Source organism: Dipodomys spectabilis, unplaced genomic scaffold (assembly GCF_019054845.1).
Source record: "Dipodomys spectabilis isolate Male_0828 unplaced genomic scaffold, ASM1905484v1 ptg000370l, whole genome shotgun sequence".
Lineage (NCBI taxonomy): Eukaryota > Metazoa > Chordata > Mammalia > Rodentia > Heteromyidae > Dipodomys > Dipodomys spectabilis.
In genome coordinates this window covers 2,625,405-2,645,689 of record NW_024871047.1, presented here as the reverse complement: position 1 = coordinate 2,645,689, position 20,285 = coordinate 2,625,405, and the positions used below count along the sequence as shown (strand labels likewise).

Here is a 20,285-nt window from a genome sequence, read left to right as displayed (position 1 = left end):
TTTTGCTGATTAATTGAAGATAAAGAGTCTCACAGACTTTCCTGCCTGGACTGGCTTTGAATCTCAATCCTCAGATCTCAGCCTTGTGAGTAGCCACAATTATGTGTGAACCACCACTACCTGGCTTAATCATCAATTTCTTGAGATGACTGAAATCCAAGCTCCATCACTTCTTCCCTTTCTGCCCTGGTTAATGTTCCTTCCTTCTCTAGACCTCATTCCCACCCCCCACCACACTCCATCTGAGGGACAGTGGACTAAACTGGCCTCTGTAAACAGCAACTTTTTTCAATTTCTTCCACTTCTAGGCAGTAAGAAGGTAAATCTCTTTGATGCTTGCCACCCTTAAGTGGAAATCACCCCAATAACCCCTACCTCTGGTAAGTACCCACGATTTCTACCAATAGAAGACAGCCTTCTAGTCTTCAATCCTGGACCTGTTTTCTTCCCTTCCCCACCTTATTCCCAGGGCATACACATTTTTTTTTCTACCTTTTAAAGTTATCTATGATTGATAATAGCTTATTCATTTCAGATTCACTGAAATTAGCTGCTTTTTACCTTACCAAATAATTGGTCGACCAGTCTCATCTCTGTTGATGTCTATAAGCTTTTCCCAGAAAAACCACAGACAATCTTGGAATGACGATGTCAGAGGATATTTTATTTAAATGTTTTGTAAACAGAATTATGCTCACAGCTTCAGAAACAGTGAGGGCTCAATTCACCTCCCAGCTCAGCCAAGTTGCCTGGTGTACTTTCTCAGACAACCTAGTGGCTTGATTTGATGTTAGACCTGAGGAGGCCCCTTCTGTCCCTCCTGGAAGCCAGTTCCAAGAGAGTTGATGAGAGACACCACAGGAAAATCCAAGAGGCAAGAGCATGCAGGAAGGAGGAGGAGGAGGAGGAGGAGAAGGAGCGGGAGGAGAAGGAGGAGGAGAAGAGGAAGAAGAAGAAATGGAAGAGATCGGAAGGTAAGAATATTCAAATAGCAGCTAGGATTGGAGAATTGGAGGTAGACCCGTTGTGGGTACTGAAAAGTGTTTGGAAAAAAAATTTAAAAAAGAATTATAAATGAGTAAATTTTTATTAAAAATATGGAAAAAATTTGGAAGAGGAAATTGATTGCCTGTTCTTGTCAACAATCCCAGTTTCCTCATTCCTGTCCATGCAATGTGTAACGATAACATTTCATGCCTATTAGTGACTATATACTGTTATTGTAGCTGATATATTGTGGCTAATATTGACTAATATATCATGATTACTGATGGCTTAATACTACGTCTAAAATATTAGGGAAAAAACTCACAGAGATGAGGGAAGGAAGGATTGGGTAAAAATATAATGGGATAAAGAGGTCATAGAGTTGGAGTGCTTTGGGTTCAGTCATGGCTGACCCGCATCTGCCTAGAATCTCTGAGAATCTTCAAAGACTGTCAGAAGCCTTTGTCCCAGGATCAGTATGCAGAGCAATGCTACAATTTGGCTATACCTGGGTAACGAAGGTAGCAATTGTCATTGATACTCACAACCAGCTTCTATCAAGATATTCACAAACAATTACTATTTATACCCACTGCCAATCACCATTAATATTCCCATGTAACCAGCTGATATATTATGGTTACTGTCACCCCAAAGTCCCCTATCTAGCGATAGGGTCCACTGGGGGAGGCAGGGATGTGAGAATGGGACAGCTGGTTGCGAGAATTATAGCACCAATCCAGGAAACTATCCTTCCTGGTTATTTCAGGAGTAAGAAGAGAAGGGCTTAGGGTGGGTCGAGGACACTGAGGCCTAAAAAACTTTGTGCCTCAGGCTCTTCCTCCAGGGTGCCCCCTTGAGGAGAAGAAAGAAGCTGACCTATTGGCCATGTTTAGCTGACCCTGATGAGCAGGAATTGCCATGACCTAGGGCTATTCTTGAAGAATTGTTTTCTTTTCCAAGTCCAAAGTCAGAAATCATTATCAATAACCAGAAACTGGCAAGAAGAAGGGAAGGTGGGCCCCTACCCCTCTTGACCAATGGCCCATTATAGGCCACTGGGCCTCAGTTTCTGGCGAGCCAGGGCTACGGCATAATAGCGCTGGAAGCGGACCAGGAGCACAGGCACCAGCAAGACACCAGTGCACATGCCCACGGTTGCTGTGACAGCAGCAGTAAGCTGACCCAGAGCAGAAAGGGGGTAGACATCTCCATAGCCGACAGTGGTGAGAGTTATCACAGTCCACCAGAGACATGTAAAGATATCTCCAAAGTGGAGCTCACCCTGACTTGGGGTAGACATGCCCAAGAGCTCTCCATAGAGGAAGAGTGAACCAAAGAATAAGATTTCAGCTACCCAAATCAGGATAAAGGCACATACTTCTTTCCAGGAGGAATGGAGAGTATGAACCAAGACTCTCAAGGCCAAAGACTTTTCAAGAAAGCCCAGAAGACGCACCAACTTGAGAACATAGAGAGAACGAATGGCTCCCAGAGTAAGGCTAAGGCGGGGTTGCCGTTCAGCCTTGTCACCCACCACTAATTCTACCAGCACAGGGAACAAACAGAAGATGTCAGCCAGATTGAGAGGGCTGCACAGAAAGCGCACCTTATCAGGGCAGGAAATGGCCCGGGCAAAGAGCTCAGTTCCAAACCAAAGGGCACACAGCAATTCCAGGTAAAGCAAGTGGGGGGCTCGGCGGTAAACAAGACCATTGTTCTGTTGCTGTTGTTGTTGCTGCGGCTGTTGCTGGTTCCCCCCTGCCCCCACCCCATGTCCCACAGGAGTGAAGTTGGCAGAGAAATAATCCAGCTGGACCTCCGTCTCCTGGAAGAAGATGACCAGGGCACACACAGCAAAGAGGGCGGAGATCAGGGAAAGGCACTAGGGGAAAAAAGAAGCACATCAGAAATCTCACATACAGCCACTGCCTCCCTCTCTAGCTCTATTTCCACCTTCTTTCCCTCCATTTTTGGAGGATCCCCTCGAATTCTTCGGAAGAATCTCATAGATTCAGACTCTAAGGACTATGCCAAGTGCGTAGTAATTGTGGCAACTTGGCAAGGCCCTTTGGGACCACACACTGTGAATGAATTACCTTGGCCCCTAGGGATGACCGAGGTTGATCAAGAAGCATCCAGAGCCATGGCTTCCAAGCATTCCGCAGTCCCTGGTTTTCGATGGGGTTCAGCAGAAGGCGTTCATCCACATGGGCATTCTCACAGGCCTCCCAGGACAGGAAGTCCTGCGTACGGGTCTCCCTGCCACCTAGCTTGAGCCAGCAGCAAGGTGCCAATGGCGCTTCGGCCAGGCCCCAGTAAGCCAACTCCTCCTCTAGGACATCCCGACAAACATCGGCAGGACAATGCAACTGCCGGGTACGGTAGTAGCCCAGGACATAGCTAAAGAGCTCAGGATTGCGATCAAAGAAAAACTCTCGGACTGGTGGACCCTGAGCAGCTGGGGTGCCAGGCGGGGGTGGTTCGGTCAGCTTGTAGAGGCGGGTGCCTGGAAAGGCCCGCACGGTGCTGATGTAGGTCTCATGGCGCATGCCCCCTACGTTCAGGATCAGTTTATCGTCCAAGCCCTCCATGGCAAACCGTGAGCCTGCTTCTCGGCTGGCTCGGATCCGCTGGCAAGAGGAGGGATGACAGGGGTTAGGACGGGGTCCTTCTGTCTTCCTCTCCCTTCCCAGGCGTGGCCAGGGCAGGGAGGGAGCGGAGGGCCACTGAAGTGATGTGGCAGCCCAGGCACCCGGGGGAGGCAGGGAGCTTGGGAGGGGGTGGGGTAGGAGGGGCGGGAAATGCCTCTTCCTCCTGGGTCTTCAGGAAACAGGAGGGCAGCGAGCTCTCAGGTGTGGTCACAGCGACTGACCAGAGTCTCTCCTGGGCCCAGCAGTTCCAGGAGAAAAACCAGCCTAGCCTGGAAACAGATGTCTTTCCGGGGCTCTTGGGAGACGCCTGGTGGCTCCGAGAGAACAATTGTGCCACAAGTATACAGCAGGGGAAATCACAGACAGGCAACCGCAGACTAAATGGTCAGGATGAGCACAGGGACATCTCTTAGTCCTTTGTCATCGCTTTGAAAATTTGAGATGGGGTGGGGTGCGATGGGAGGAGGGTGGTAGATGGGGAGAAGGGTAAAAAGAGAAGCCACCAAGAGAGGCTGAGCTTAAGGAGATGGGATTGAAGACAGGGGTGGCAAGGGACGCTGGAGGGCCTTAGAGATCCCTAGGCCTCCAAAGGGAGTAGGAGGTGCCTGACTTGAGAAACTGGCTGGGGGGCCGGCAGACCTGACAGCGATGATTTTTGACTCCAACTCCCCTGGCCCCTGATCCTGGGCACTCGTCAGCAGCAGCAGCAGCAGCAGCAGGACCACTACCACCACCAGCACCAGCACCAGCCGCACCAACCTCTGTGGGTCTCTCTAATGGGCGACCTAAAATCGCTTTGGGCTTAATGAGTTCCTTGCCTGAAAACAGAGGCAAAACAGAGTGGAAGGGTGGGAGGAGGGTGTGAGGGACAGAAAAAGTAAAACCAGGGGGGAATAAAAACACTAAAAACATCTACTCAGATTAACATTTCAGCGCCCATCCCCCCACCCCAGGCAGCCTGCCCAGGCCTCCCATGTTTGTCCCTGAGTACAAAAAAGGTGGGGGGGGGGGGGGAATGCATGCAAACACTCTCCAGCTTAGAAACCCCCACCCCACCACCCTTCCACTCCCAGGCAGCCCCTGCTCACTCACTTGGTTGGATTGCGTGGTCCACGAACACTGGCAGTGAAGGGACCAGCGGCTGGCTGGACGGTGGGGCCGGAGGTGGTGGGACGGGCGATGCCGCCACCTCCGGAGTTTGTGGCTGTTCCTGCATGGAGAGATCTCAGGCCCCAGGGCCAGGATATACTCATGGAAGAGCTGGAGTTTTCCAGGAGCTTCTTGTTCCTGCTGTGGTCAGAGGAACAAGTGTTGGGAGGCAACAAGCAGACCTAAGGCTATATGTGCCCACCTCCCGCCTGCTTGTTTAGGGAGGTTGTCCTGGCCTCCCGCCTGCAGGGAATCAGACAAGCGACCCTGGCCAACTTTACTGCTCCTCCTTCCTCCCCCGGCTCAGTTCCAGCCCAGAGCAGAGGGAGGGGAGGGACAGAGCTGGAGGAAAAACAGGAAGTTAGGTGGTCAGGCTCCAGCCAAGAGGCCACCTCACAAGACCAGCTAATATTTAGAACAACTTTCAACCCTCACTCCACCCCCACCCAGGCCCACTCTAATTCCTTACCTCCACCCCGCACCCCACACAATCCAGCTTAACTACAGCCCTATCAGAAGCCAGCAAGGGAGGAAGGGGCGTTGGGGGAGGGGGAAGCAAGTACCAGGAGTCCGCCTGGGAGGCCAGATGTGTTCTTGGCTGCATCTAACTGTTCCTGCCCACTCATTTTTCTTCTTTTTCTTCCTCAGAGGCCCCAGTGCCAAGGAAGGGGGCGGGGAGGGGGGTAAGGGTTGGACAAGGAGAGGGGCAGGGGAGCAAGAGGAAGCCAGCTTGCCTGTGTCAGGACTAGCAGAGACCCCAGCCCCTGTGAGACAGGCTTTATGTACACCTCCCAGTATCCTGCCTCACTCCTGCCCCCATCCCTGGGGTGGGGTCAACTCCCCTCTTTGCTACAGATGAGAGTTTCCCAGTGGAGAGCCCAGATGACTCTAAATTCCAAGATATCCCACACTCCCACCCATTGGCCCAGTCCCTCAGCCTTTGCAGAAATGTCTATGAGAAATAAAGATTCCTACCACAATCCTACTCTTCCTTTACAGCCCATCCCTTGGAGCCAGAGAACAGCTGCACTAAAAGTTTCAAGGATACACAAGCAGACTTAGGGCTCGTAGTTTTCTTTTGGTCATGGCCTTGCTCTGAGGCTGGGGGAGAAAGGTGATCTTCTTCAGTGGATTTTGTGGCTACAGTGAGGAAGGAGGGGAGTGGTGACAAACACAACATGTCCTAGGGACATCTAATTCAGCTGTAGCAAGCTTCGGTTCTACAGAGGATCTTGCTATGTAGCCCACACTGACTTGTGAACTTCATATCCATCTGCCTCAGCTTCTCCAGTGAGATTGCAGGCATGTTCCACCACACTTGGCTCAGGGATGGCTTTTTTTTTTTATTGTGAAAGTGCTGTACAGAGGGGTTACAATTACATGGGCAAGATAGTGAGTACATTTCTTATCAAGCATTGTAGCCTCCTCCTTTGCAGGGATGGCTTCTTAAATCAGCAAACTATGACAAGACCCTAGAAATTAGGACTCCTATAGGAAATACCAAACTAGGAGTGAAAATGGCCGATCCAATTCGTAAGGCCCATAGCTACATTGACATATGCATATTTCCTGGCTTTTGTCTTTTCTTCCTTCCTTCCATCCTTGGTCCCTCCCCCTCTCCCTCCCCCCCATCTCTGTCTCCTTTCTTTCATTTCTTTTCCTTTCCTTTTAGTTTTTTGGGTTTTTTCCTTCTTTCTTTTCTTTCTTTCTCCTGTCCTTCCTTTTCTTTCCTCTCTTTCTTTCTTTCTTTTTGGTCTGTCTTTCTCCTTTCTTTCCTTCCATTCCTTCCTTCCTTCTGTCCTTCTATCTTGTGTGCTCTCTCTTTCTCCCCCCCACCTCCTTCATCTCTCCCCTCATCTCTCAGTTTCTCTTTCTCTTTTCTTTTTTTCTCAGCTAAGCCTTGCCCTCTTTCCCAAACTGACTGAAACTCTGCTATTTAACACCCACTGGCTTTGAACTTAAGATCTTTCTGCTTCAGCCTCCTGAATGCTAGGATTACAGATGTGTACCTCCATGTCAGGCTTGTGTTCAATTTTTTCTGCAAATTGTACCAGTGTGAGGTGGCAACAGATTGAGAATTTGTGCCTGGTCAGTTTTGACCAAAAGTGTAAATCAATTCATTTTAATATATAATTATAACATTTTCTCTGAATGCAGGTAAAATATTTTTCAGAGTAGAGAATGTAAAGGCAGTAGCTTCCTCTCTCACTCCTGCAGAGCCCCCTTCTTACACATCCTGCCTTTCCTGTGTACTCCAGTGCATTTGCTTCATGATTCCCCAAACCTGCCAGTCTCTTTCCTGTCTTGTATTTTTTACGCACAATGTTCCTCTGTCTTCAGGACACTCTCCCCCCCCCCCCACAGCTGTCTCTCAAGAACTTTTTCTTTCATATCTATTTCTATTGTCAACCTTTTGGGGGGAGTCTTACTTGACTCATTCTCTCCAAGACAGAATACAGAACTCTGCGTTTTTATAACATGCCCTGGGATTTTTTTTCAGGCTAGAACATTATTATGTGTATGTTCATTATTATGTATATGCTCATTCAATAATACTTCTTTTTTTTTTTTGTCGGTCGTGGGACTTGAACTCTGGGCCTGGGCGCTGTCCCTCAGCTCTTCAGCTCAAGGCGAGCGCTCTACCACTTGAGCTACAGCGCCACTTCTGGTTTTCTGGTGGTTTATTGGAGATAGGAGTCTCACGGTCTCTCCTGCCCGGGCTGGCTTTGAACTGCGATCCTCAGATCTCAGCCTCCTGAGTAGCTAGGATTACAGGCGTGAGCCACCAGCGCCCGGCTTCAATAATACTTCTATGAGAAATTGTCACACACTTTCATGGCTTGAAACAACATAAGTTAATGTGTTTTTTTTGTTGTTGTTTTTAGTTCAGAAGATTAGAAGTCTTGCACAGATCTCACTGGGATAAAATCAGTGTTAGCAGAGTTTCAGTCCATTGAGGAGGACCTAAGAGAAAAACACTTTCTTTGTTATCTCCAGCTTCTGGAGACTCCTTGCATTATTTGGTCTATGGCCCCTTCTTGAGCGTGTGTGTGTGTGTTGGTAGTGGGGTTTGAACTCAGGACCTGAGCACTGTCTCTTATATTATTTGTGCAAGATTGGTGCTCTTCAACTTGAGCCACACTTCCACTTCCAGCTTTTTGGTGGTTAATTGGAAGTATGAGTTTCACAGATTTTCCTGCCTACGCTAACTTTAAACTACACTCCTCAGATCTTAGCTAGATATCAGTAGCTAGGATTACTGGTGAGAGCCACTAACTCCCAGCTTCTTTCTGCATTTTTACAGCACAAAACATAGCGACAGCAGCTTCCTCTTCTGAAGTCTTCTTCCACTTATAAAGATTCTTGGGATAACAATACCCATCTAGATAATCGAGCATACTTTCATTTTAAGGTACCTCACTGGCTATGGAGGATACTTCATTCACAACTATTCTATCTGCAAGTTCCCAAGGGACTGAGCTACATCAGATTTATCTTTGTTAGCTATTAACCAACTCACCTTTTTTTGGTGTGGGTACTGAGATTTAACTCAAGGCCAGGTGACTCTCACTTATCTTTTCCGCTCGAGGCTGGCACTTTTACGACTTCAACCACAGCTCCACTTTGAATCTCAATCCTCACATCTCAGCTTTCTGAGTAGTTAGGATTACAAGAGTGAACCACAGGTCCCCAGAGGAAGTCCAGTCTTTTAAATTTTGCCCATCTGAGTTTCAGGAGAAATCAGAGGAGTGGAATTCATCCTTTCGGAAGGCCATTCTCCCTCAGGGTGCCTTTTCAGGCTCCCTTTACATTTATTTTTTTTGTCGGTCGTGGGGCTTGAACTCTGAGCTTGAGCGCTGTCCCTCAGCTCTTCAGCTCAAGGCTAGCGCTCTACCACTTGAGCTACAGTGCCACTTCCGGTTTTCTGATGGTTTATTGGAGATAAGAGTCTCAAGGACTTTCTTGTCTGGGCTGGCTTTGAACCTCGATCCTCAGATCTCAGCCTCCTGAGTAACTAGGATTACAGGCGTGAGCCACTGGCGCCCGGCTCCCTTTTCGTTTTATCTACCATGTTTGCACTTAGGTTTATCTGGCCCCATCTGCCTTAACTACTTTTTGTATGTGTGTGGGAGTGGATCTATCCTTCCCCAAGCTGAAGGACTCTGTCAACATCTCGGGAAGTCTGTCCCTCATAACTATACAGAACTGGGCATGTAAAAGGGGACTTAATAAACCCAGAATTTGCTCTCAAACAATTTTGGCAAACATTTCCATTCCCAATCCTCTTGGCACCTTAGATGATTCCCTCCTTTCTCCAAACAACATGAATATACTCATCCTCTATCTTTTTTCCAACACATTCCTTCTTTCCAGAATGCTTGCCTTTCCCTTTCCCTCTTGCCTTCCCTTTCTCCAATTACTCCCCACTAAACATCTGGTCATCTTTCAAAGCCTAGCTAAAATGGTTACTTATCTAGGAGACCTTCTTTAATCATCTGGTCAGAATTTATCCCTCCTTTCTCCTCACCTCTAGCAATTTTTGTCTTTCTTTCTTTCTTCCTCCCTCCCTCCCTCCTTCCCTCCCTTCCTTCCTTCCTCCTTCCCTCCCTCCCACTCTCCTTTTCCCTCTCGCTCTCTCTGTCTCTCTTTTTATACCAGTACTGGGGCTTGAACTCAGGGCCTCACATTTTTGCTTGGCTTTTTCACTCAAAGCAGGTACTGTTCAGGCTGCCTTTGAACTGAAATCCTTATATGTCAGCTTCCTAAGTAGCTAGGATTATGCCATAAGCTACAGATGACCAGCTAGTTTGTATTTCTTTTTTTTTTTTTAGTACAGATTCTATTCTCCCTTGCCTGCTAATTATTTGTTTACTCATCCTCATTGGCTGGTTTATTCCTTTGGGTACCTCACTTACCACTACAGACTTTAGTTTATCATGCAGTGTGGGCACCATGTTCCCAGCTGGGCTGTTTACTTGTTTACTCAGTAAATGAATGTTTCCTCTCTGAGAGAGAGGGGGGGGAGGGAGGGAGGGAGGGAGGGAAAGGGAGAGAAGGAGGGAGGGAGGGAGGGAGAGTGTACTGGGGTTCAAACTCAGGACCTCACGCTCTCATTGGGTTTTTTCACTCAAGATTGGTGCTTTATCACTTGAGCAACACCCTCACTTTCAGCTTTTTGCTGTATAATTGGAGATAAGAGTCTCACAGACTTTTCTTCCTATACTGGCTTCGAATTGTGATACTCAGCTTTCTGAGTAGCTAAAATTATAGGTGTGAGCCACCAGTGTATTACTTCTCCCTCGTCTTTTCTTGGCATCACAGAAGGCTCAGGAGAAATTCTAGTATAATTGTTGTAAAGCCCTCCTGCTTTCCTGACCCTCTCCTTCCTCATGCTCAGCCTTGCTCTGGACCTTGTTCTGTACTCACTCTCTGTGAATTTAAAGGTACAAAATTACATCACTTGGATGACTATTTGGCATATATCCACATACTTGTAGGATTATGAAGCTGGAAGGGACTTCAGTGATCCTCATCTCTTTTTATTAAAAAAAAGGGGGAGGGGGAATGAGGGTTACTGAGGGCAAAGGATTTGTTCAAAAACCCATTTTAGATGGGTAACTTAGTTCAAATCAGATCCTTGAAAAGTTTCAGGTTTTATTTATTTTGCTTTACACACAGCCACCTTCCATTTGCTGTGCTTAGAAAAGTGGGTGAATGGTGCCACATAGTGGCTGAAAGACTTAGTTTCACCTAATAGTTTTGTTCCTCGAAAGTGGAGTTCCCAGCCACACCCGTTCTTCCTTTCTCTTACCACCTTGTATCCCTCACTTCTGCTTCCAGAGGATGAGAGAACAAAGACATCACGATCCAGGGATAACCCACAATATTTTCACATAGCCCCAGCTGTTGCATACAGGACAACCAAGTGCCAGTGGCTCTTGCCTGTAATTCTAGCTACTTAGGAGGCTGAAATTTGAGGATCTCAATTGGAAATCAGCCTAGGCAGGAAGTCCATAAGACTCTTACCTCCAATTGACTACCAGAAAGGTAGAAGTGGAGGTGTAGTTCAATTGGCAGGCCACCAGCCTTGAGTGAAAAAGGTGAGGGATAGTGCCCAGGCCCTGAGTTCAAGCCCCAGTACCAGCACACATACAAAGAATGGTTTCACCAAGAAGTTTTTTCACAAAGAAGTTTGGGAGTAGAGCTATCACACAATTTATGAGCCAAGATCAAGCTTCTTAAAGGGAATTAGAAGAGGGGACTCTTCTAAGACTCTTTTGAACCAGCTCAGAAAGTTGCCAGCTCGGAAGCTGACTACTTCTTTTAATATTTGTTTGCCATATCTGACCTGCTAAGAACTGGCTTCACATTTGAGCACAGGCTTTTGTCTCTGGAATAGTCCGATCCAAAGACCCAGAGACTGGGACTAGAGAGATAAACGCCTGCAGAATCTCTCAGAAGTTTTACCAAGCTAGTTTGGAGGTTCAGAAACTAAGTCTTTCCCTCTTTGCACAGAGAAGTGCACTCTAGATGACCCACAAGCCTTCCTGGTCCAGCTCCTTGCAGGAATCTTCTACATTGCACGTTCAGTCTCAGGCAGAAGAGGGAAAAGGGGACAAACTTCATGTCATCTGCCAAGATCTGACAACATGCCTCAGCTGGGAATGAAGATTCTTGGAAGTTTGGGAGAAAACAAGAAGCTTCCTTCGGCTGAACATAGGCCAGGGCCACCTGCTTGGCCCCACCAATGAGCCTGTCATCCTTGACCCTCAGTCAGCTTATGGCTGGATGCCTGGATGGAGGAAAGTGAGAAGTGAATGAGGCTGCCAGGAAAAATGAGGCCTGGCTTTAGCCAGGTTCCGGAATGAAATCAGGGGCAGATGACCGAAAATCAGGCAGAGACCCAACAACAAATCAGGCAACAGTCCTGTGGTAAATGAATCTTTCTTCATACCTCTCCCATCTGGGTTGTGAGTTCCAGGAATCTGTCCAAAGTATGTGAGGCCCTAAGTGAGCTGGTTGCTAGCAAACTGGGGAAGAAGCAGTGCTTGGAAAGCTGGGTTTGGGGAGGAAAGGATGATAGAGATGGAAAATAGAGACCACGGAGCAGGGGAAACAGCAGTTTAGGCAGAAGGCTGAAGCATATTTTGTGGGTTAGGGTGGAATTTATACAGCCACATGATGGTTACATGAAATAATCTTGAAAATCAATTTCCTGGTTGGATTGGAGCTCCTAGAAATATAGTAAGCCACCCTTCTCTACACCCAGGATTCAGACCATAAGTTCATCTTCCAGTCATTTCTCCTCCTCATGCCCAGAGCACATGATGCATTTAGGGCTGTTGGCTCTGGAGCTAGAGTGATTCTAACACTCATGGGCTAATACTCTATATTCATAGAGTGTTCCATATATAGCACCTCAACTGCCTTTCAATATCTAACATACAAGTAGAACACAGAGGCAATGTGGCCATTACCTGTTACCAGGTGATAGTCATCTAATTAGCATCTCAGAGTTCTATGAGGCTGGCAGAACAGAGAGAATTATCTCCATTTTACAAATGAAGTTGAGTCTCACAAAGATGATGGTTTTTTTGTTGTTTTTATTTATTTATTTTGCTTTTGTTTCTTTCTTCTGTGATATTAGGGAGCAGAACCCAGGGTCTTGTATATGCTAAAGTGTTCTACTTCTGAGCTATATCCCCTGTTGAAGAGATATGGTTAATTCATTTATAATATCAGTGACTATTCTAGTCAAAGTAATCTTTTTTTTGGGGGGGGAGGGGGGGAGTCCAGTTGTGGGGCCTGAACTCTGGGCCCGGGCGCTGTCCCTCAGCTCTTCAGCTCAAGGCTAGCGCTCTACCACTTGAGCCACAGCACCACTTCTGGCTTTTTTTTTTGCTTATGTGGTGCTGAGGAATCGAACCCAGGGCCTCATGCATGCAAGGTGGCTCTACCGCTGAGCCACCTTCCCAGCCCCTCAAAGTAATCTTGTAATACTAAAGTCTCAATTCCTGTATCCCATAATGCCTACTAGTGACTGGGTAGTAATATTTAAATACTTGCAGTGACTTAGATCAGTAAGATAGGGTTTGTCCAAAGCCCACAGTTTATAAGGTTATGAGGGATGAGCCAGGAACCTAGGATTCAGGATTTTAAGTGACATTTGACTTTAAGGTACTTACTATTTTCCTAGTCGGGAGCTTTTTCATTTTTTTCATTTTTTTAAATAAATTTTTATTTATTTTTTATTGTGAGAGCTTTTTCATTTTTACTTGGTTTGCATCAAACATCCTTTTACATTGTAACAAAATCAAGACTCAACTTATGAACTGGTGGCTCATGCTGTAATCCTAGTTACTCAAGAGACTGAGAGCTAAGAATCTCAGTTTGAATCATCCCAAGCAAAGAAGTCCATGAAACTCTTATCTCCAAGTAACCAGAAAAAAATTGGAAGTAGAGGTGTGGTTCAAGTGGTAAAGCATCAGTCTTGAGCAAAAAAGCCTAGGCCCTGAGTTCAGGCCCCATACCAACACACACACACACACACATACGGGGTAGGGGAGAAGGAAAGCTAAGGGACAGTGCCTAGGCCCTGAGTTCAGGCCCCAGTATCAACACACACACGCACACACACACGCGCGCGTGCACACACACACGCACACACACACACACACACACACACACACACACACACACGGTGGGAGGGGGGAGGGAGGGAGGGAGGGAGGGATAGAATTCAAGGCCAGGGGGAACCATCTATGCAAAAGGAAGAAGAAGAAACAAAAACATGGAGTGCTAAAAATAAGTCTTTGTTATAGAAAAGCATAGAGGTCTGAGTAAGAGTTGGAGAGATGGAATGGAGCTGAGGTGAGAAGGAAAGGTAAAGTTTAGTCAACTCCATGAAACCCAGAAGATTTTAAAAATACATTATTCATCTTGGAATTAGAAGTTTTTGTTTTTGTCAGTCGTGGGGCTTGAACTCTGGGCTTGGGCGCTATCCCTGCGCTCTTCAGCTCATGGTAAGTACTCTACCACTTGAGGCACAGCGCCACTTCTGGTTTTCTAGTGGTTTATTGGAGATAAGAGTCTCACGGACTTTCATGCCAGGGCTGGCTTTGAACCATGATTCTCAGATCTCAGCCTTCTGAGTAGCTAGGATTATAGGCATGACCCATGGGCGCCCGGCTGGAATGAGAAGTTTTGAGTACTGGCAAGAGGTGATAGCACTGGGAATCGATCTCAATTTGGGGTGTTGCTCCAATTGAGCCAGTATGCAGATCATTCAGGTTAGCAACTACCACATTGCATGTAAACACCTCATCCTTTGCTAGCATTCCAAAGACTCAAATGTAAAAACAAAAAAAGAGCTAGGCACTGGTCACTCACATCTGTAATCCTAGCTACTTAGAAAGCTGAGATTTGAGGACTGGAGTTTGAAACCAGCTCAGGCAGGAAAGTCTGTGATACTGTTATTTCTAATCAAACACCAAAAAGCTGAATGTGGAACTGTGGCTCAAGTGGTAGAGGGCTAACCTTGAGCACAAAAGTCCTAGGACAGTGCCCAGGCCCTGAGTTCAATTTTCAGGACTCACACACACACACACACACACAAACACACACACACACACAATTTAGCATCCTTCTAGCTAGAGTAGCCATTTTGGATTTTGGAATTAAGGTCCAGAGAGACATGGACTGTTCCAAACCAGAGAAGCTAGCCCTACAAATATTTCTGTCAGTGTTGTTATGTAACTAAGAGTCACCATACACATAACTATTAGCAGGAAACCTGGGGTCCAAGTAGAAGTTTCTGTCTACATGACATTAAAACTAAGCAGACCATTTGGTCAGTTTTGGCCAACTTGATTCACCTGATTGTTTCAGTGGAATATAAACAGCTACACTTATTGGCATGAAAGTGACCAAATAAACAGTTCTTCCACATAAAGTTTTTGCTTCTTCACTCTGGATTTTTTGATTCATGGAGACACTAAGTCTGAGTGTGACTTGATTTTCTAGAGTTCACACTTCACCTGATGCTCAGCACAAAGACAAGACAGAAGAACTCTTGGGCTTATTTCATACTCACCCGCAGCCATCCACAGCTATTCCTTCTGCCTAGCACATCTGACTTTGCCAGACCTTGACCTAACTGTAAGCATCTCAGTGTGTTTCTCCCTCTTTCTTTTCTCTCTTTCTTCCTCTCACTCTCTATGTGTTCTGCATTCCACTGGCCCTCTCTTTCCTTCCCTCCCCTCCATGGAAATATGAAGGGCCAATCCTATATACTAATTCCCTTCTGCTAGAAGGATCTCCATCTCATCTAGCCTACACATTCACTACCCACTCACCAGTTTTGATAGTAACCATCTGCCTCTAGAGAGACCCAAAGAAGCAGAAGAATGGAAATGATTTCCATTCCCTCTCTTGAATTAGGGAAACATTGAAGGAAGAAGAGAACCATTTTTATGCAGAAAGAAGCAGTCCTCTTTTCATTGCACGTCTCTTCTACTTGCAAGACAGCTCTCTGGAAAGGAAGACAAAGGGGTGGGATGCAGGGGGGTGAGATTGTTAAAGGGAGTGGCATACATCAAGATACATTTTATTCATATACTGCTTTGTTAAATGACACCTTCCTTGTATAACTGCTTAAAGATTTTTTTTGTCGGTCTGGGGTTTGAACTCTGGGCCTGGGTGCTGTCCCTCAGCTTTTCAGCTCAAGGTTAGCACTCTACCACTTGAGCCACAGTGCCACTTCCATTTTTTCTGGTGGTTTATTGGCAATGAGTCTCACAGACTTTTCCTACCTGGGCTGGCTTTGAACTGCAATCCTCAGATCTCAGCTTCCTGAGTAGCTAGGATTATGGGCATGAGCCGCTGGCTTGTGGCAAGATATATTTTAAAAAGAGAAAGTAAAGGGTTTTCTAATAAGCAAGGACAGGGGAAGCAAGGGAAGGGAAGGGTAAGGCATGAAATCTTACACAAGTTTGGCAAGTCAGATCCTTGAATTCTCACTGGGACCTCATCTGAGTTCTGAAGACCCTGGGAACAATGCTCTACAACATCTGCATCCTCTCTACCTTGCTTGGTTTTTCCCTCAGGAGTTAGAGAGCCATCTTTTTGCACAGCAGATTTAATTGGATGCATTTGTGAGTATTCATTTTGGATGTTTGTGGCCAGAGAGTGATAGGCACGAAGCTAAACAACGGAAGAATGGTGGGGAGGGCTGGTGGAGGGCTGGTGAGTAAACAGCAAAGTGACAAGAGAAGTTAAGAAAGAAAAAAAGACAAAGGAAGAGGAGGTGGTTATGATGAATCCTCAAGATTCAGGAACCCACTCACAGCACAAAGCTTATCCCCATAAAGTGCTTTTGAAGGATGCCACTTTTATAAATAGGCAGGACTTGAGTCAAAATGGGAGAAGCTCTTCTTAATTTTCATAAAACATTCCACCAAGCCAGATACTGGTGGCTTATACCTGTAATCCTAGCTACTCAGGAGGCTGAGATCTGAGAGTCCAAGTTTGAAACCAGCCCAGGCAGACAAATCCATGAGACTCTTTAATTAATCAGCAAAATTCTGGAAGTAGAGGTATGGCTAAAGTGGTAAAGTGCCAACCTTGAGATAAAAAGGTAAGCAAGTCCCTGAAGCCCTGTGTTCAAACCCCAGTACTAGCACATGGTAGTACATACAACCTCCACCAAGAGGATATCTAATGTAATATAATGACTATAGCCCTGTTTAAATATGCATTAGTGGGATGTATTCTTGTAGCTGGAATAGGAATCTCAGGGCCCACCAAGTTGATGGCTCCTCTCTCCTCTGTACCACCACTGCCTAGGAGGTGAAGAAACTGAATGAGGAATTACTTTAATTAGTCATCCTGATTTGAGGGGAGAGAATGGCTGTCAGGAGTCTTCTGTAATCATGAATCCTTAACATAAGGGAACACTTCCCAAGAGGGGATTTTCAGCATGAGATTGTTAAAGGGAGTGGCATACATCAAGATACATTTTATTCATATACTGCTCAGCAGTAGAGCCACCTTGCATGCATGAGGCCCTGGGTTCGATTCCTCAGCACCACATAAGCAAAAAAAAAAGCCAGAAGTGGTGCTGTGGCTCAAGTGGTAGAGCGCTAGCCTTGAGCTGAAGAGCTGAGGGACAGCGCCCGGGCCCAGAGTTCAGGTCCCACAACCGGACCCCCCCCAGAAAAGATTACTTTGACTAGAATAGTCACTGATATTATAAATGCCATTGGGATAATGGGGGATGGCTTAGGGATGAACCTCTAAATCACATCAGAAAATGCTAAAGTAGGTAGGTTTTGGATGCAACCCCTCCCCCCAATTCTGGAAAAAATAAATGAAGATTCTGTACACCCTCTGTCTTGTCTCATTCCTAGCAATCTAGATAACCCACTTTTTAAGTCTTTTCTTCAAACAGAAGGGCCACATCCTTTATATTCAGGGTCCTGAAAACAGCTTAGGACAAATGTACAATATGTCCTCAATTTTTTTTCAAAGAGAGTAAAGGGTTAAGGATCTTGGCTACTTATTTTCCTCTAAGCTAGATATTCGCAGATGTTGCTCTTGAGCAACCAGAGCCAGGCTCCAAACCCCCAAAGAATGCAAGAACAATCTGAGAAGAGATTTAGGATTAAAATTAGGGATTTCCCTAAAGGGGTAATGTGCTATGATCAGGGTTGTGTGGAATATTTCAAAAATCAACTGAGCTGTCAGCTCAAGACCAGAGCCAGTGATTTGTATATTGTTCTGCAAGCATATTCACTGTCCAAATACACTGTTCATGGAAAACAGGCCTATGAGCCATCTAGCTTATTTTACATGTAGAGATAGTTACAAGAATCCTTCAACAATTATGCCCTTCCAACTGCCATGGGAAGTGGGCAAGAAAAATTAACAATAAATCTATTTTTTAACCTGGAAGAAATAGAGGACAGAATTGGGAATGATAAAACTCAGGGTTTTTGTTGTACCAGTACTGGGACTTGAACTCAGGGCCTGAGCACTTTTGCTTAGCTTTTTCATTCAGGGTTGCAGCTCTGCTACTTGAGCCACAGCTCCATTTTAGGCTTTTTGGTGGCTAATTGGAGATGAGTTTTTATATTGGTCTGCTTGAGCTGGTTCTAAACTGTGATCAGCTCTCAGGCACTTGAGTCATTAAGATTACAGGTATGAGTCACCAATATCTGGCCAAACTTAAATTTTCTAAATTCTGAAGCTGGTGTTCTATCCCTGTACTTTTACTCCTAGAGTAGGAGCTGAGGTTAGTAAGATCATGCAGGGGTTTAGATCCAATCCGAAAGTAGGGTGTGAATAGTTGTAGGAGTTGTAGCCTCAAAGGTATTTACTGGTGGTGTGGAGAGAGATGCTTTGGGTCCTATGTACTGACTGACACACAGGACTGCTTGCAGCTCTGTAAATCAGCTGTTTGCAGCAGATATAGTGGATGGACTTGGAGAAGAAGACATCCATGTTTTAGAACAAGTTCCCCATTTACATGAAGAATACTAGGATATCCTTGAATCCAGGATTAAATCTTAGTTAACTTTGAGGCAAAGCAAGATCCATTCCATGGGTCTCTAACATGGACCATAGAGATCCCAGAAAGGTATAAGGATAGACAAAGTTGAGCTGGGATGTAGCTCAGTGGCAAAGCACTTGCCTAAGAAGTGCAACGCCTGGATTCGATCCCCAGTGCCAAAAAAGAAAAGACAAAAAATAACAGTTTTAAAAAAGAATAGAGAAAGCTTAGGCCCCTGGCCAAAAACTTGTCCAGTCTTAACCATTCCACAACCTATATAAAGTACTTCAAGATACTTTGTACAGCTAGTCAGATCCTATCCAAGATCATGTGGCAAAGTAACTTCTAGATTTCTGATAACGAAAGGAAATTAGTACAGTGAAAGAAGGCGAATTAGGTAGTGTGTGGTCCAAGGAAAGGGGGCTGACAAGAGTGAGATGGGAAGCTTCTCCAGCTACCATCAACAATCTGAATCCTGCAACAATGAACTTTTCCCATGCATGTGTGGACCTGTACTTATATTTTTGAGAGGAGGTGTAAAATAGGCCTCTGGCCCAAGTCTAACCAGAGGAAGTGGGAAGAGAATAGAAGAAAAGAAAGAAACAGGACAAGAGACCTTTGGGTGCTGGAACAGACCAGTGACAAGGCAATTGGGTGGGCTACAACTAACTTGGATGAAAATTGAGGAATTCATTTAACAAGCAGAGCTCCAGGACTAAAGGTGGGCTCTTCCTAGGCCTGACTTCCTGGAGAAATAGGTCTCAGGCCACTACAAGGAATATAGAACCCAGTGAGTCTAGAAGTCACTTGGAGCTTGCTGATAATAGACTTGGTGAGTACTATGAGGAGGAAGGAGCATAGGAGAAATCAGCTGAAGGCTGAGAGCTCACTTTCTCCACCTCTTTTTTGTATATGGGCTTAAACTCAAGACCTTGTGCTCTCAGGTTTTTTGCTCAAGTCTGTTACTCTACCTGTTGAGCCATGCCTCCATTCTGGCTGGGTTTTTTGCTGGTTAATTGGAGATAAAAGTCCCACAGACTTTTCTGTCTGTACTGGCTTTGTACGCCATCCTCACATCTTTCCTGAGTAGGTAGTATTCCAGACATAAGTCACCAGTGCCTGATAATATTTAATCAATCTTACTTTTTTCTGTGCTTTCCCTAGTCATATTCTTTTCTCTTTTTTTTTTTTTTGTCAGTCGTGGGGCTTGAACTCTAGGCTTGGGCACTATCCCTGCTATCCCTGCGATCTTCAGCTCAAGGTGAGTGCTCTACCGCTTGAGCCACAGCACCACTTCTGGTTTTCTAGTGGTTTATTGGAGATAAGAGTCTCACAGACTTTTCTGCCCTGGCTGGCTTTGAATGGTGATCCTCAGAACTCAGCCTCTTCGGTAGCTAGGATTACAGGCTTGAGCCATTTGTGCCCAGCTCTTTTCTCATTTTTAAATCTTTTCTGTGTCCATAACACCTCTGTATTATAGTTCATGAGGGGGAGAAAGATTAGGGACAACAAGCTTGCAGTAAACCTAATCATGGAGGAATGGAATGTTCTTCTTGTTATCTAGACAATTCACCAACTATCCAAACATGCTGATAGCTCTCATAGACATAGCCTCCCCATGACGACGGTAAGGCCTGTGTATTCTGGAACCTCCTGTGCCTCAGTTCCAATGGGCTGTGTCAGTCCATTTCCATAGCACTCATTCTGTCCCCCAGTCCAGGAGAACATGCACTTGGACTTACACCCCTGAATGGCTCATCACCACTCCCGTGACCCACAAGCACAAAGGGTCATTGTAGTTTACAATAATATATTCAAACCATTCCATACTCACATTCAATGTGTTCTTTGTTTACAAACATGCATCTCTCCAAGTTATGTATTTGTATGACACAAAATATCTACAATTACACACCCCTCAATATATAAGCTGTCATATACTACAT

At 45.7% G+C, this 20,285-nt stretch overlaps 1 protein-coding gene across 2 annotated transcripts; it reads right to left on the bottom strand.

Moving 5' to 3' along the window:
• Positions 1-640: 640 nt before the first annotated feature.
• On the bottom strand, positions 641-19,947 carry LOC122096367 (potassium voltage-gated channel subfamily C member 1-like). Of its 2 annotated transcripts, XM_042666901.1 has the most exons (5): positions 19,913-19,947; positions 4,734-4,931; positions 4,281-4,459; positions 3,087-3,620; positions 641-2,872 (listed from the first exon to the last, which is right to left on the bottom strand). In XM_042666901.1, exons 2-5 carry the CDS (start codon positions 4,855-4,857, stop codon positions 2,036-2,038), a joined length of 1,674 nt encoding a protein of 557 aa, XP_042522835.1. In that variant the 5' UTR covers positions 4,858-4,931; positions 19,913-19,947; the 3' UTR covers positions 641-2,035. The 2 variants fall into 2 exon arrangements, with proteins under 2 accessions (XP_042522835.1, XP_042522834.1); XM_042666900.1 differs by lacking the exon at positions 19,913-19,947 and having other exon boundaries at positions 4,734-5,079.
• Between the last annotated feature and the right edge of the window lie 338 nt (positions 19,948-20,285).

Coding starts and splice junctions, on each gene's coding strand:
- LOC122096367 (XM_042666901.1), bottom strand. CDS start 4,857: ATGCAGGAACAGCCACAAACTCCGGAGGTGGCGGCATCGCCCGTCCCA. Junction 4,460..4,733: donor GGACCACGCAATCCAACCAA/GTGAGTGAGCAG, acceptor CTCTGTTTTCAG/GCAAGGAACTCATTAAGCCC. Junction 3,621..4,280: donor TCAAAAATCATCGCTGTCAG/GTCTGCCGGCCC, acceptor TCCTCTTGCCAG/CGGATCCGAGCCAGCCGAGA.